We start from the raw sequence: 12992 nt of genomic DNA, 5'->3' as shown, positions 1-12992 counted from the left end.
TCTACAGATCCTCACAGTCAGCAACAAGGAGGATGGGTAAAGCCTCTCTTTGGCCTTCCAGAATCAGAGAAGCAAGCCCGAATTGTGCATTTGACCCAGCGAGGACTTCAATTTCAACTAAGGACACTGGGACTACACTTCCGTATTTAAATTCCATTTTTAATAAACACTCTACTCCAAGCTCCCAACTCTGTTAATTTTCCCTCTGTATCTATTTGTGTGTGTGTCTCTCGTATGAATGTGAGCGTTGATGCGTTGCGTATTTTAGTAATTTTAACAGTTTAGAGTGATATGGTTAATAAACTTACATCTTGTTTAAACTCACAAAACCTGTTTGGTTCATTTGCAAGTATATATTACAGCAACAGGAGCAAGTGCTCATGAGCTGGTATGTTATAATCACTGTGTTAAAAGGGTAAACTCTGTTGTGGTCAAACCAGAGAAGGGGGGAAAGGGGAGCCTGAGACCCCTTTACCCCGTAACCGAAATTTAGGGGCTCTAGTCTGGCATTGTACCCACAGACAAATGAGAAATTGGAAGTGGGAAACCAAATGGATCCCAATCAAAAAAAAAATAGCTCGATACAGGTTTTCTTGTGGTTTGTGTTGCTAGAATACTAATATGTCCGCATCCAAAGCCAGTACTTTCCCAAGCCAGGGTGAAGTAACTTGGGATAAGTTAAAGACACTATCAATGGAAGAGTTGAGAAATATAGCTGGGCAGTATGGGATAACCTTCCGTGCCAAGTCTAAGAAATCCGAACTCCTAAGACTTGCGGCCGACCATTTTTCCCTCAAACCTGAAAAATCAGAGTTGGAATTAGTTGCAGACAGGGTAATGTTAGTCAAGATACAATTAGAACAGAGGAAACTTGAATTAGAAGACAGGAAAAAGAGAGCGCCGAGAGAGAATGTTCCAGAAGGAGCAGGAGGAAAGAGATTTATGGCAGCTCGAATTAGCTAGGGGGCAATAGGGTAACTCCAGTGAAAGCATGGCCAATTTAGAGGCTACACTTAACTCAGGGCCATGTGTTGAGCTCTTAAAACTCTCCCAATTAATCCCAAAGTTCAATGAGGGAGACGTGGAAGCATTTTGTGTAACTTTTGAAAAACTTGCTCGACAGTTAAAATGGCCAGCGGAGAGCTGGACACGACTGTTACAAAACAAGCTAACAGGAAAAGCCCATAAGGTTTATTCCCTGTTTCCAGATGAAAGTTCATCAGATTATGAATTGAGTAAAAGTGCTGTCCTCGGGGCAAATGAGCTTGTACTGGAAGCGTACCGCCAGAAGTTCTGAACCCTCTGGAAACAAGCTGATCAAACTTAGCTGGAATTTGAGAGAAGTAAGCAGCTGGCTTTTGACCAGTGGTTCAGGCTTTTAAAGTGCAGCCCATGTATGAAAACCTCAGAGAAGTGATTCTACTTGAGGAATTTAAAAACTCTCTCCCTCTTTCTATAAAGACCCATGTGGAGGAACAAAAGGTACACAAAGTGAGGCAAGTCACAGTTCTGGCTGATGAATTTGCACTCATTTACAAGTCCGTACCCCAAGGAAAAACCTTTCCTAATCACCCCCACAACACTGAAAAGGATAAGAGGTAGGAGGGTGATAGGAGCCCAAACAGTCCTGGGAGGGAAAGACTAAGCGGGACACAGAGGGCCCTCCTCAAGCCAAAATAGATAGTGCTGAAAGCGGTGAGACCCGGAGACCTGGTGTTTCCATTGTAAAAAGGCAGGTCACCTGTTGGAAACTACGGGGACAGCCTGCAGGGTTAATCAGGGAGCACCTGCCCAGTGCAGGAGAAGGGACCCTAATGGAAAGCACTGCAGAGCAGGCAGTGGCTTTAACTGCAACAGCAGTAAGACCTAGAAAAAATACTGCTGTGGGTGCAGGAAAATATAATGAGATCCCTGAAGGCTATCAGGATTTTGTGTCCAAAGGGAGAGTAATCCCATACCCCTCAAGTGGGGCAATCGTCATACTCAGGGATACAGGGGCCACCAGATCCCTTTTACTGGGAAAAGGCATGATCTTTCCCCCAGAGAGTGCAGTAAATATGAAAATGACAATGAATGGTATCGGAGAGCAGTGTACGCCTGTACCTTTACATTGAGAGCACTTGGAATGTGACCTAATTGCAGGACCGGTGACTGTGGGGATTGTACCTAGTTTGCATGTAGATGGGGTTGAGCTGCTGCTAGGTGATGATTTGGCAGGGGTGAAGGTGGTAGCTCCCCCACTAGTGGTAGAGCGACTGAAGGAGGCCAGAGACAGGGCAGTGACAGGAGATGGTCCCTTGCATTTCCCCTGATTGTGTAGTCACTCGGGCCATGGCCAAACCAGCTACATCTGGCACCGGAGACAGATGACCATGCTTTCTGGTTGTCTGAAACTTTCTTTTGGGAGTTAGACCCTGGAAATGGATTAAATGAATCTTCCCCAGTTAAGGCTCAGCAAGCCAACCCAGTATTAAGGAAGTTAGCATCGGCTGCCCAAACTGAAATTGAAGCAGAGGGAGTCCCTGATTGCTACTGGGCAAAGAATGAGGTGCTGATGAGGAAGTGGAGCTCTCCTCACCAAGCTGAGGACAAAGAGTGGACAGTGGATCACCAGTTAATGATGCCACCAAGGTACCAGAGAGAAATATTAAGAATGGCCCAAGTGCTTACAATGGCTGTATGTGTCAGTGTACGAAAATCCAAGGCTCGCATAAGACAGCAGTTTGACTGGCCAAAACTCAACAAAGATGTAGTGGAGTTCTGTAGGAGTTGCCACATGTGCCAGGTTGAGGGGAAGTCACAACCTGCAGTGAAATCTGCACCCCTAATTCCTATTTGGGAACTCTCCAGCAGAGGGCTGGTTAATGGTGAGGGACCCCTGCCGAGAACAAAAGGGGACACACAAGCACAGGTCTGGCAGAGAGTTAGGGAGGAAGGGGACGAAAAGGACTATGAGGACAGGTTAAAAGAGGTCTGGGAGGATTCCTAAATAAAATCCCCTACAGTCCAGTCAGCCAACTCTGAAATGTTGGAAAAATTAGACCCCACACCCTTCTACGTAAATACAGACAAAAGGGGCACCCTACCAAGGCTGCTAACAATAACCTGCAGGGACAAAGAAAGTCCCCAAAAGGGCAGAGAAACAGTGAGGGCGATGCCTCACCTAGTCGAAGTGCCGCAGCGGAGTGCAGTGGAATCTGGACAAATACCTGTGAGCAGGAATGTCCCAGAGGACACGGGGGAGTTCAGCAAAGAGACCCCACAGTCAAGGGAAAAGGGAAACAAAAATGCCCTAAAATGAGTAACCCTTGTATGACTCACCTGAGCACTGAAAGTGAGGTCAGGGTGGAACTACCCACTACAGACTCCCAGCATCAGACCTCAAGCCCAGAGTTAATTATATCCAACAATCTTACTTCAGTCTCCAACAAGAACAAAGGCCCAGAGGAAATCACAGAGACCTCACAGGGGCTTAAAACTAATTCATCACCCAATACTACTCTAAGGAGAGAAATTAGCAAGGTACTGGAACCTGAAGGATGAGAACCACGTGTTTCAAAAACAGCACCTAAGGGGTTAAAGCTTGTGCACAAAGAGGAACTCAATTAGATAATTATGGAAATTTGCACTCCCGAATCTTCGCCAGCAGCCACATGTTTATTGAGATGCCCATTCCCAGGTTATTACAAATGGGTACGAAAGAAACTTGAGATCCATTGGACAACACGTAACCCTCACAGACCAACCTCAAGGGAAAAAGGGCATTTTAAATCAGCACTGCTGTAGAGAGAAAAAGACAAGCTGCAACTATAAGATTTCTGAGTGGATGAGAGTGAATGAAAAAATGTGTGTTTTCCTGTGTTGTCTCTTTTTAACTCCTATAATGAAATGCTCCCATGATTGCATTCCATTCGGCAGGGTATGGAGGTGTGATGGAAATCCCACATGCTAAATGGAAAATATTGATTTCATCGTATGGAACTTTGCCTGAGACCTTTTACTGGACTTTATTTAAAATAACTTTCAAAAACCAGAACAGAGCAGCTCAAGATGGCCACGCACAATTTGCATATGAGAAGCAAAAGGTTGGCTGGGACAGAGGTAATTATCCAGTCTAGCCAGACCAATGGGGGTGCTCTCTGATTCTGTTACCTCGAATGGTTTGTCAATGTTGATCGTCAAAAGCCATCAAAACCCATTGACTTTGAAAGAGCAAAACCCCTGCCCCCCCCCACACCAAGTGCATCTGAACAGTCTTGAATTTCAAAGATCATGCCAGAATGTGCTGTTTCAAACAAGGAAGTGGTCACACAATATGACTGCCTGTGTAACTCAGAGTTTGTGAATTCTGCCTCAGAAGGACAGTAATTGAACTCCAAGAAAGGATCTCTCTCTCTCTCCAGCAAAGTCCCAGGGAAGCCTGAGTGGCAGCTACTGAGACCTCAAATCTACAGATCCTCATAGTCAGCAACAAGGAGGATGGGTAAAGCCTCTCTTCGGCCTTCCGGAACCAGAGAAGCAAGCCCGAATTGTGCGCGTGACCCAGCGAAGACTTCAAGACTTCAATTTCAACTAATGACACTGGGACTACACTTCCATATTTAAATTCCATTTTTATTAAGGACTCTTCCCCAGCCTCCCAACTCTGTTATTTTTCCCTCTATCTATTCATGTGTGTGTGTGTGTCTCTCTCGTATGAATGTGAGCATGGATGCGTCGCAGGATAGTCTCAGGATAAGGGGTCGATCATTTAGGACTGAGATGAGAAATTTCTTCACTCAGAGGATTGTGAATCTTTGGAATTCTCTACCCCAGAGGGTTGTGGATGCTCCATTGTTGAGTATACTGACGGCTGAGATAGAGTTTTGATTTCTCAGGGACTCGAGGTAAATGAGGAGCGGTCAGGAAAGTGGAGTTAAGGCAGAACATCAGCCATGAATGTGTTGAATGGTGAAGTAGGCTCAAGGGGCCATCTGGTCTACCCTCCTATTTTTTATGTTCTTATCTACACATAGCAAGAAAAAATAAATAACACAAGTACTCCATAAATGGTGTTGAAGTAGCTATGGACAATATCGAAAGAGACCTTAAGAGTTGTGGTAGGGATGACGTTTAACATTTCCGGCAACTACAGAGCAGCGATCAACAAAGCCTACAGATTGCAGAGCTACACAACCAAACAACAAGTTAAAGGAAATTGGAACCAAACTGTATAGTGCCCTTGTTAAAACACACTTTGAGTAATATGTCTAGCTCTGTTTGCCTAGATACAAGTTAGGCCTTTGTACACTAGAAGCAGTGTAGAGAAGAGCGACAAAGCGGATCCCTAATATCCAGGATCTGAATAAGGAGGAAGGACTGCTGAAGATACAAGTGGACATTAATAAAGTTGCAGAATGGGCACGTAATTGGCAAGTGAATTTCAATATATATCGTGCATTTTGGCAGGAAGAATAAGGAAGCAACATACTGTTTGGATATTAAGAGTCTAAAAGGGGTAGAGGAGCAAAGGGATCTTAGGGGTACAGAGACACAATTGGCTGAAAGTAGCGACACAGGTTAATTCTTTCTTTTCTTTCTTGTTTCTTAATTGTAACAAAAGCAAACCAAGCACGGGTTCATTTCTGGATGGACAGAATTGAAAAACAGAGAAGTTATGATAAACTTGTATCGAAACTTGGTTATACCACATTTGGAATATTGTGCACAGTCGTTATAAAAAGGATTCACAAGGATGATACCAGAACGGAGAGAATATACTATTAGGAAAAGCTGAACAAACTGGGACTCTTTTCTCTAGAACAGGGAAGGCTGAAGAGTGACCTGATAGTGGCCTTTAAGATTATGAAAGGGTTTGATAGGGTAGTCCCAGTGGTAGTGCTTAAAGCCATCCCAAAAACAACAATTTGCATTTATATAGCATCTTTAACATAGAAAAACAGCCCAAGGTGCTTCACAGGTGCATTATCAAATACAATTTGACACTAAGCTTCATAAGGAGATATTAGGACAGGTGACCAAAAGCTTAGTCAATGAGGTATGTTTTAAAGAGTGTCCGAAAGGAGGAGCGAACAGTAGAGAAGTGCAGAGGTTTAGGGAGGGAATTCCGGAGCATTTAGGGCCTAGGGAGCTGACAGTGCAACCGCCAGTGGTGGAGCGATGAAAATTGGGAATGCCAAGAGGCCAGAAACTAGCAGAATCTCAGCATTACTCTCTGCAATGCTCTCCCTAAACACCTCCACCTTACTACCTCCCTCCCTACCTTTTAAAGCCTTCTTGGAACCCATCACTCAGGACGAAACATTATTTTATTGATCCTAAATCGCCCACAAAAATAATGACTTTTCCCTCTGTGAGTTACCTTGAGATGTTTTTCTACATTGAAGGCTCCATACCAATGCAAGTAATGTTGTTATTGGTAATAGGTTAGTCTAGCAACTCTCTGGCATTTGGTGAAAGTCTCGTGGGAGATTACAATCTTGTCTCAGGATTGTGATCACCTGTTATTTTGACGGTGCTGCTAATTCCCAGTTATGCTCTTGCTTCAGATAAAGAAGAATGAACTTACATTTGTATAATGCCTTCATATTCTCAGGATGCCTCAAAGCGCTTCGTGGCCAATTCATTACTTTTGAAGTGTAGCCACTGTTTCATGTAGGCAAATGTAGCAACCAATTTGTCCACAGCTGGCTCCCACAAACAGCAATGAGATGTGTGCTGCATAAGCAAAATACTGCGGATGCTGGAGACCTGAAATAAAAATAAAAACTGGAAACACTCAGCATGTCTGGCAGCGTCTGTGGCGAGAGAAACAGAGTTAAGTTTTTTTTTTAGTTTAGAGATACAGCACTGAAACAGGCCCTTCGGCCCACCGAGTCTGTGCTGACCATCGACCACCCATTTATACTAATCCTACACTAATCCCATGTTCCCTACCACATCCCCACCTGTCCCTATATTTCCCTATCACCTACCTATACTAGGGGCAATTTATAATGGCCAATTTACCTACCAACCTGCAAGTCTTTTGGCTTGTGGGAGGAAACCAGAGCACCCGGAGAAAACCCACGCAGACACAGGGAGAACTTGCAAACTCCACACAGGCAGTACCCAGAACTGAACCCGGGTCGCTGGAGCTGTGAGGCTGCGGTGCTAGCCACTGTGCCGCCCCAACGATTGGAATTTTATGCTGGCGGCGGGGGTCTTGACGTCGGGGGAAACTGATGGCGAGACCCCCGCGTCGCCTCTTGTACGGAAGGCCCGCTGAATTTAGTGACAATCGAGCACTTAACTTGACAGCGGCAGGTCTTCCATAGGATTTAGGGCCCCATCGCCAGAAGTCCTGACCTTGTCGTGGAGGTGGTGGCTGCTGCTGCAGCGACCAGACACCGAGGAGCGGTGCTGGAACCAGGCTTTAGGTTTGTTGGGGCGGGAGGGGTCTCGCGGGGTGGGGGCCGAGGGGGGGAGGAGTTCGGCAGCATGGGCGAGAGATGTGGGGGTGGCTCTCAGCAGGACCCCCTTCCTAGTGCCAGGTCCCCTGTTCAGGCACTAAGTGCCTTTGAATGAGGGACAACCCCCCTCCACCACCCTCTGCAGCCGGGAAGCAGCCCGCACGGTTTTTCGTACCGTGCTTCCTCTGCGGCGACAGGGCCGCCTGCCACACGGGTAATTGCGGCTGCGGTGGGACAAGGACCTTAATTAGGGATTACTTACCCAGTTAAGAGCCTTAATTGGCGGCGGGGTGGGAAGGATGTTCACAGGCCTTCCTGCCCCGGACTAAATTTTGGTGGAGGCGAAGGCCACCCCCCACCCTGTCACTGTCCCACCCAATTTTATGCTCTCCTCACCTCCAAACCCGTCGCGGGGAAGAGCATAAAATTCCACCCAATGTTTCAGGTCTGTGACCTTTCATCAGAACTGAGAAAAGTTAGCAATGTAATAGGTTTTGAGCAAGTGAATGGGGGAGGGGTAGGAAGAAGAACAAAGGGGAAAGTCCATGAGAGGTTGGAGAGCAGGACAGATTAAATGACAAAAGGTTTCATGGTACAAACCCAAAGGGAGTGGGATAGCAGCTGTCCAAACACAATGTAAAGGGATTAAGAAAGAAACAAGAGAAAATAAAACAGCAAAAAACATGAAACAAAATGGGGGCAGAAGTTATGACCTAAAATTGTTGAATTAGTGTTGAGTCCAGAAAGCTGTAGAAAGATGAGGTGCTGTTCCTTGAGCTAGTGTTGAACTTCATTGGAACACTGCAGTTGGCCAAGGACAAAAACACAGAGTGGGAGTAAGGTAGAGAATTGAAGCGACAGGAAGCTCGGGTCATGCTTGTAGATTGAACGGAGGTGTTCCGCAAAGTAGTCACCAGTCTGCATTTGTTCTCCCCAATGTGGAGGGGACCACATTGTGAGCAGTGAATACAGTATACTAAATTGAAAGAAGTATTAGTAAATCACTGTTTCATTTGGAAGGAGTGTTTGGGGTCTTGAACAGTGAGAAGGGAGAAGGTAAAAGGGCAGGTGCTGCATCTGCTGCGCTTGCATGGAGAGGTGCAATGAAAGGGAGGGGGTGTTAGGAGTGGCTGAGGAGTGGACTAGGGTGTTGCAGAGAGAAAGGTCCCTTCAGAATTCTGAAAGGGAGGGCTGCTTTGCTTGAGGTGCTATCAAATGAGATGTTACCTTCCTTTTTGGGTAGACATAAACAATACTGCTGCACTATTTGAAGAAGAGCAGGGCTGTTCTGCCAGTGTTCTGGTCAATATTTATACCTCAACCAACTCCATCAAAACAGATTATTTCGTCATTTATCTCATTGCTGTTTGTGAGATCTTGCTGTGACCAAATTGGCTACCACTTTTGTCCATATTACAACACCAGCAACACTTCAAAGTCATCCACTAGCTGTTAAGCACTTTGGGATGTCCTGAGGATATGAAGAGCACAATATAAATACAAGTTCTTTAATGTTTCATCTGGAAGACAGCACTTCCAGCAATGCAGTATTCCCTCATTAATTGCCTGTTAATTGAGAAGAAATTGTTGCTGAAAAGAAGCGTTACAGGCTGCAAACTTTCTCATGGTCTTAATTTCCCTGTTTGCCTTCTGATATTTGCTAATAGGGACTCTCAGAGGTCTTCCTATGTAAGTTACCATCAGAAGTATTTAATAAGGGCTTACTGAAAGAAGTGCAATGATTTCACACGTTTTTAAAAGACGGCTAATGTCTAATTTTGGCTATTATAGTTTTAGTACCATGGTTTTTGCTTCCTTGTATTATTTTGATTGAAATAATTTTGACCAATGAGCGAACACGGTGGGAATCCCACATTGTCCAGTCAACAGTTTACGATAATTAAAGATGAATTGTTAGACCTGGGCATGCTAGTCAATGTATAGGAGTGAATAAAGGCAGAAGGAACTCAATTTCCATAAGCAGACCATCATCTAGTAACGACTTGTATAGAACAAGCCTGAACTGCAGCCAGGCTATCGTAACGCAGTCAGTGAAAGCTTGCACATAACGCTATAGTTTTAACTCCTCTGCTATGATTTCTGGGATATCCCTCTGGCAGGAGAAACCATTTGGAAAATCTACAGCCAGATACATTATGAAGAAATAAGGAGAAAGTGAGGTAAAAGATGACATAAAGAGGAGAGAACATATATTAATGGCACAGTGGGCGGCGCAGTGGTTAGCACCGCAGCCTCACAGCTCCAGCGACCTGGGTTTGATTCTGGGTACTGCCTGTGCGGAGTTTGCAAGTTCTCCCTGTGACTGTGTGGGTTTTTGCCGGGTGCTCCGGTTTCCTCCCACAGCCAAAGACTTGCAGGTTGATAGGTAAATTGGATATTATAAATTGCCCCGAGTCTAGGTAGGGGAATTGAGGGAAGGTGGGGATGTGGTAGGAATATGGGATTAATGTAGGATTAGTATAAATGGGTAGTTGACGGTCGGCACAGACTCAGTGGGCCGAAGGGCCTGTTTCATTGCTGTATCTCTAAATAAAAAATAAATAAATAATAAAGGCAAAATACTGCAGATGCTGGAAATCTGAAATAAAAACAAGAAATGCTGGAAATACTCAGCAGGTCTGGCAGCATCTCTGGTGAGAGAAGCAGAGTTAACATTTGAGGTCAGTGACCATCAGAACTGGCAAATATTAGAAATGTAATAGGGTTTAAACAAGTAAAGTGGGGGTGGGGCAAGAGATAACAAAAGAGAAGGTATTGATGAGACAAGGTCACAGAGAAACCTCCGCTTTACTTGTTTAAAACCTATTACATTTCTAATATTTGCCAGTTCTGATGAAGGGTCACTGACCTGAAACGTTAACTCTGCTTCTCTCTCCACAGATGCTGCCAGACCTGCTGAGTATTTCCAGCATATATTAATGGCACTTATCTATCATTTAGTCCCAGGTAACAGATCTCTCTTGCCTCTTTTAATGATGTTTGCTTTTGACACAATTGGATATCTCAATTATATGGTTCAGGACTGAAATGGTGAGTCTAAGAGGGGTTAGGGGCAGAGGAGTAAAGTGGGGGGGTGGTGAACTCTGCTTGGCTTACTGTGATTGGCAGCTCAGTAGTACAGGAATCCAAGCTACGTTTCTCCTCCCCTTGAAATAGTTCTCCATTGGCATGTGTCAGAACAAGTGTGATTTGCTGTGCCAGTAGAATGATGTGATTGTTATACTATCCTGTTTGACCTTTAATTGAGTAACCTTGGGCATGCAGCATTTGGCTGAGGAGCTTCTGTTTGCACCCTTGAAAAATACTGTGCTTGACCTTCACCCACCATTTCCCAGATTAGGGCAATATTGGTGGAATCGATCAAGTGATTTCAGAGTATCCATGATTTTACCTAGTGATAATAAAGCAAGTAGCAGCCGCTGTTTGTGATCAGTTATTCTGTATTTCCCACTCCTGCAGCCTTGAGGTCAGCATGTTTACGCCGACTGCACACAGTCTATCAGATGGTCGAGCTTCCAGAAACTCATCAGTTGTTGCGGGACACCTGCAGAAGTTTTGCGGAAAAGGAACTCTCATCAGTTGCTGCACAGCTGGACAGAGAACATAAATTTCCTGCTGAGCAGGTAACAGCTTTTAATGAAGCCTCAGGTAGTAATCTTCCTAATACAGTATGGTTTGATCACATAACAAAAAACTGCTGTGCTGCTGGGAGAGACTGTTTGGAATAGTTACAATCATTGATTTGTGAGTTGCCCCATAATTCTGCGGAAATCAAAGTTTACTGCAGACACGCAATTTTCCTCCGATGTTATCTGTATTCTGAGAGATAGGGAGTAGGATCTGGAGGGACTGACAGCAGCAAAATGTGGACCTAGTCTGCTTGCTCCAGGAATGTAAATGTAGGAAGCTGATTCTGTGTTTTTGTACTCTGGATCTCTATATTACACAACAGAATCCAACAGGTGTATGAAGACCAATCCCAAAAGTAAAAGTAGTACATGAAGCCCATTGCCCTTAGAATAAAAAAAACCTGTTGAGTATAATGAAAGCAAGTTGATGTGCTATATGTTCACAAAGCGGCTCTGTAATGTAGAATTCACCTCCCAGTGCAATATGATCAGAAAGTTATAAGTTTTCCAATTGTAACGCATTTATAATGAAATGAGTAATAGTGAATGATCTTTCACTCTTTCCTCAGTCTTTCTCCTTACCCCTCTCCCTCTCCCTCTGTCAAGCAGTTTCTTCCCTGTCTCCATTCCCAAGCCACTTCCACTCCATGCAGACCCCATACATCCTTCCTGAGTGTCTGGAGAGCATTCTGCTCCCTGAGGTGAGGTGGGGTGGGGGGGAGAGAGTGGAAAGAGGATGTCCCTTCTCCTGTTCACTGTCAGCACCATGAGTAGCATAGTTTAACATTGACTGTACATCTGCAGGATTATAATGATCAGGCAGGATATTGTACACTGCCTCACTCCATTTTAACAGGTGTGTGCCCCAGCACCTGTGTCCCAGTTTGCAAATGCGTCGGATTTTTAGGCCCAAATTTTTGATAACATATAGGCAGATAATTAAAATGAGCAGAAATAATAAACTGTTGTCTTTAAATAAATGCAATTTAAATTTATTCTTGACCGGTTGAAAGTGTATTTTCAGACTTGCATTCACTTCCACCAAGGGTTATCAGTTTCACTCATTGTGCATACTGTGATTCATTTTATTTTTCTCTCAAATTTTTAGCCAGGTAACACTGAGACTTCTTGTAACCCTATTGCTAACTCATCACAGCCCAGGGATTGAACTTGGCACTTCTGGATTGTATAGTTCAATACCACACTACATGGCGCATTTATTCACTGACACCTCAGAGGAGCTTGGCTGATATTTTAAAAAGCCGTTTAAAGATGGAGTTTACTCTTTAGATGAATATCTGTTTGATATTGCATATCTTTTACTCTGCTTGCTCTTTTTCCCTGGTTACAATTAATTGCCTTATGTTTTATGCCACTCTACCTGCAATATCTCTTTACCTCAGCCAAATTGCAATGTCTGCAGAGACTGTAATCACTCTGATTGCTATTGCGCTCTTTTCCCATAATTATTAATGATTAATACATTTCTGTCACTGAGGAGCTCTTCCTCAGCCACTTCACAGATTGCGATGAGCCCAATGCTAGCACAAATCTTTTGTTTCTTTCTTCCCCAACTAATTTACAAAGGATTAACTCTGTCAGTGCTATTCCTACACGAGGGTGAACAAGACTAAAGAAGCAAAACATTAGCTAATGTTGAGGTGAATAGAAAAGTGTGAAAAGTAGAAATCTGAAATAAAAACAGAAAATGTTGAACACTTCAGTGAAACCCATGTTCAGTGCTCGAGAGTTGATACACCTCACTTATAAATCTGTCTTTCTCCATCAGATGCTGCTTAACCTGATATGTATTTCCAATATTTTCAGTTTATTGCAAACATTTGGTAGCATTCTCTCCTTTTCATCTTAAACATTTTTTGTCCAAATCAAT

At 44.1% G+C, this 12992-nt stretch overlaps 1 protein-coding gene across 2 annotated transcripts in view; it reads left to right on the top strand.

Moving 5' to 3' along the window:
• Positions 1-12992, top strand: part of acads (acyl-CoA dehydrogenase short chain) — a 261122-nt gene that overhangs the window by 11545 nt on the left and 236585 nt on the right. For both annotated transcript variants that reach the window (XM_068055209.1, XM_068055208.1), the window contains exon 2: positions 10932-11095. In XM_068055209.1, the coding sequence (XP_067911310.1) occupies positions 10932-11095 (164 nt within the window). The remainder of the gene's footprint in view (positions 1-10931; positions 11096-12992) is intronic.

Source organism: Heterodontus francisci, chromosome 23, assembly GCF_036365525.1.
Source record: "Heterodontus francisci isolate sHetFra1 chromosome 23, sHetFra1.hap1, whole genome shotgun sequence".
NCBI lineage: Eukaryota > Metazoa > Chordata > Chondrichthyes > Heterodontiformes > Heterodontidae > Heterodontus > Heterodontus francisci.
Note: the sequence above shows the minus strand (reverse complement) of the source record. Positions and strands in the feature narration are given on the sequence as shown.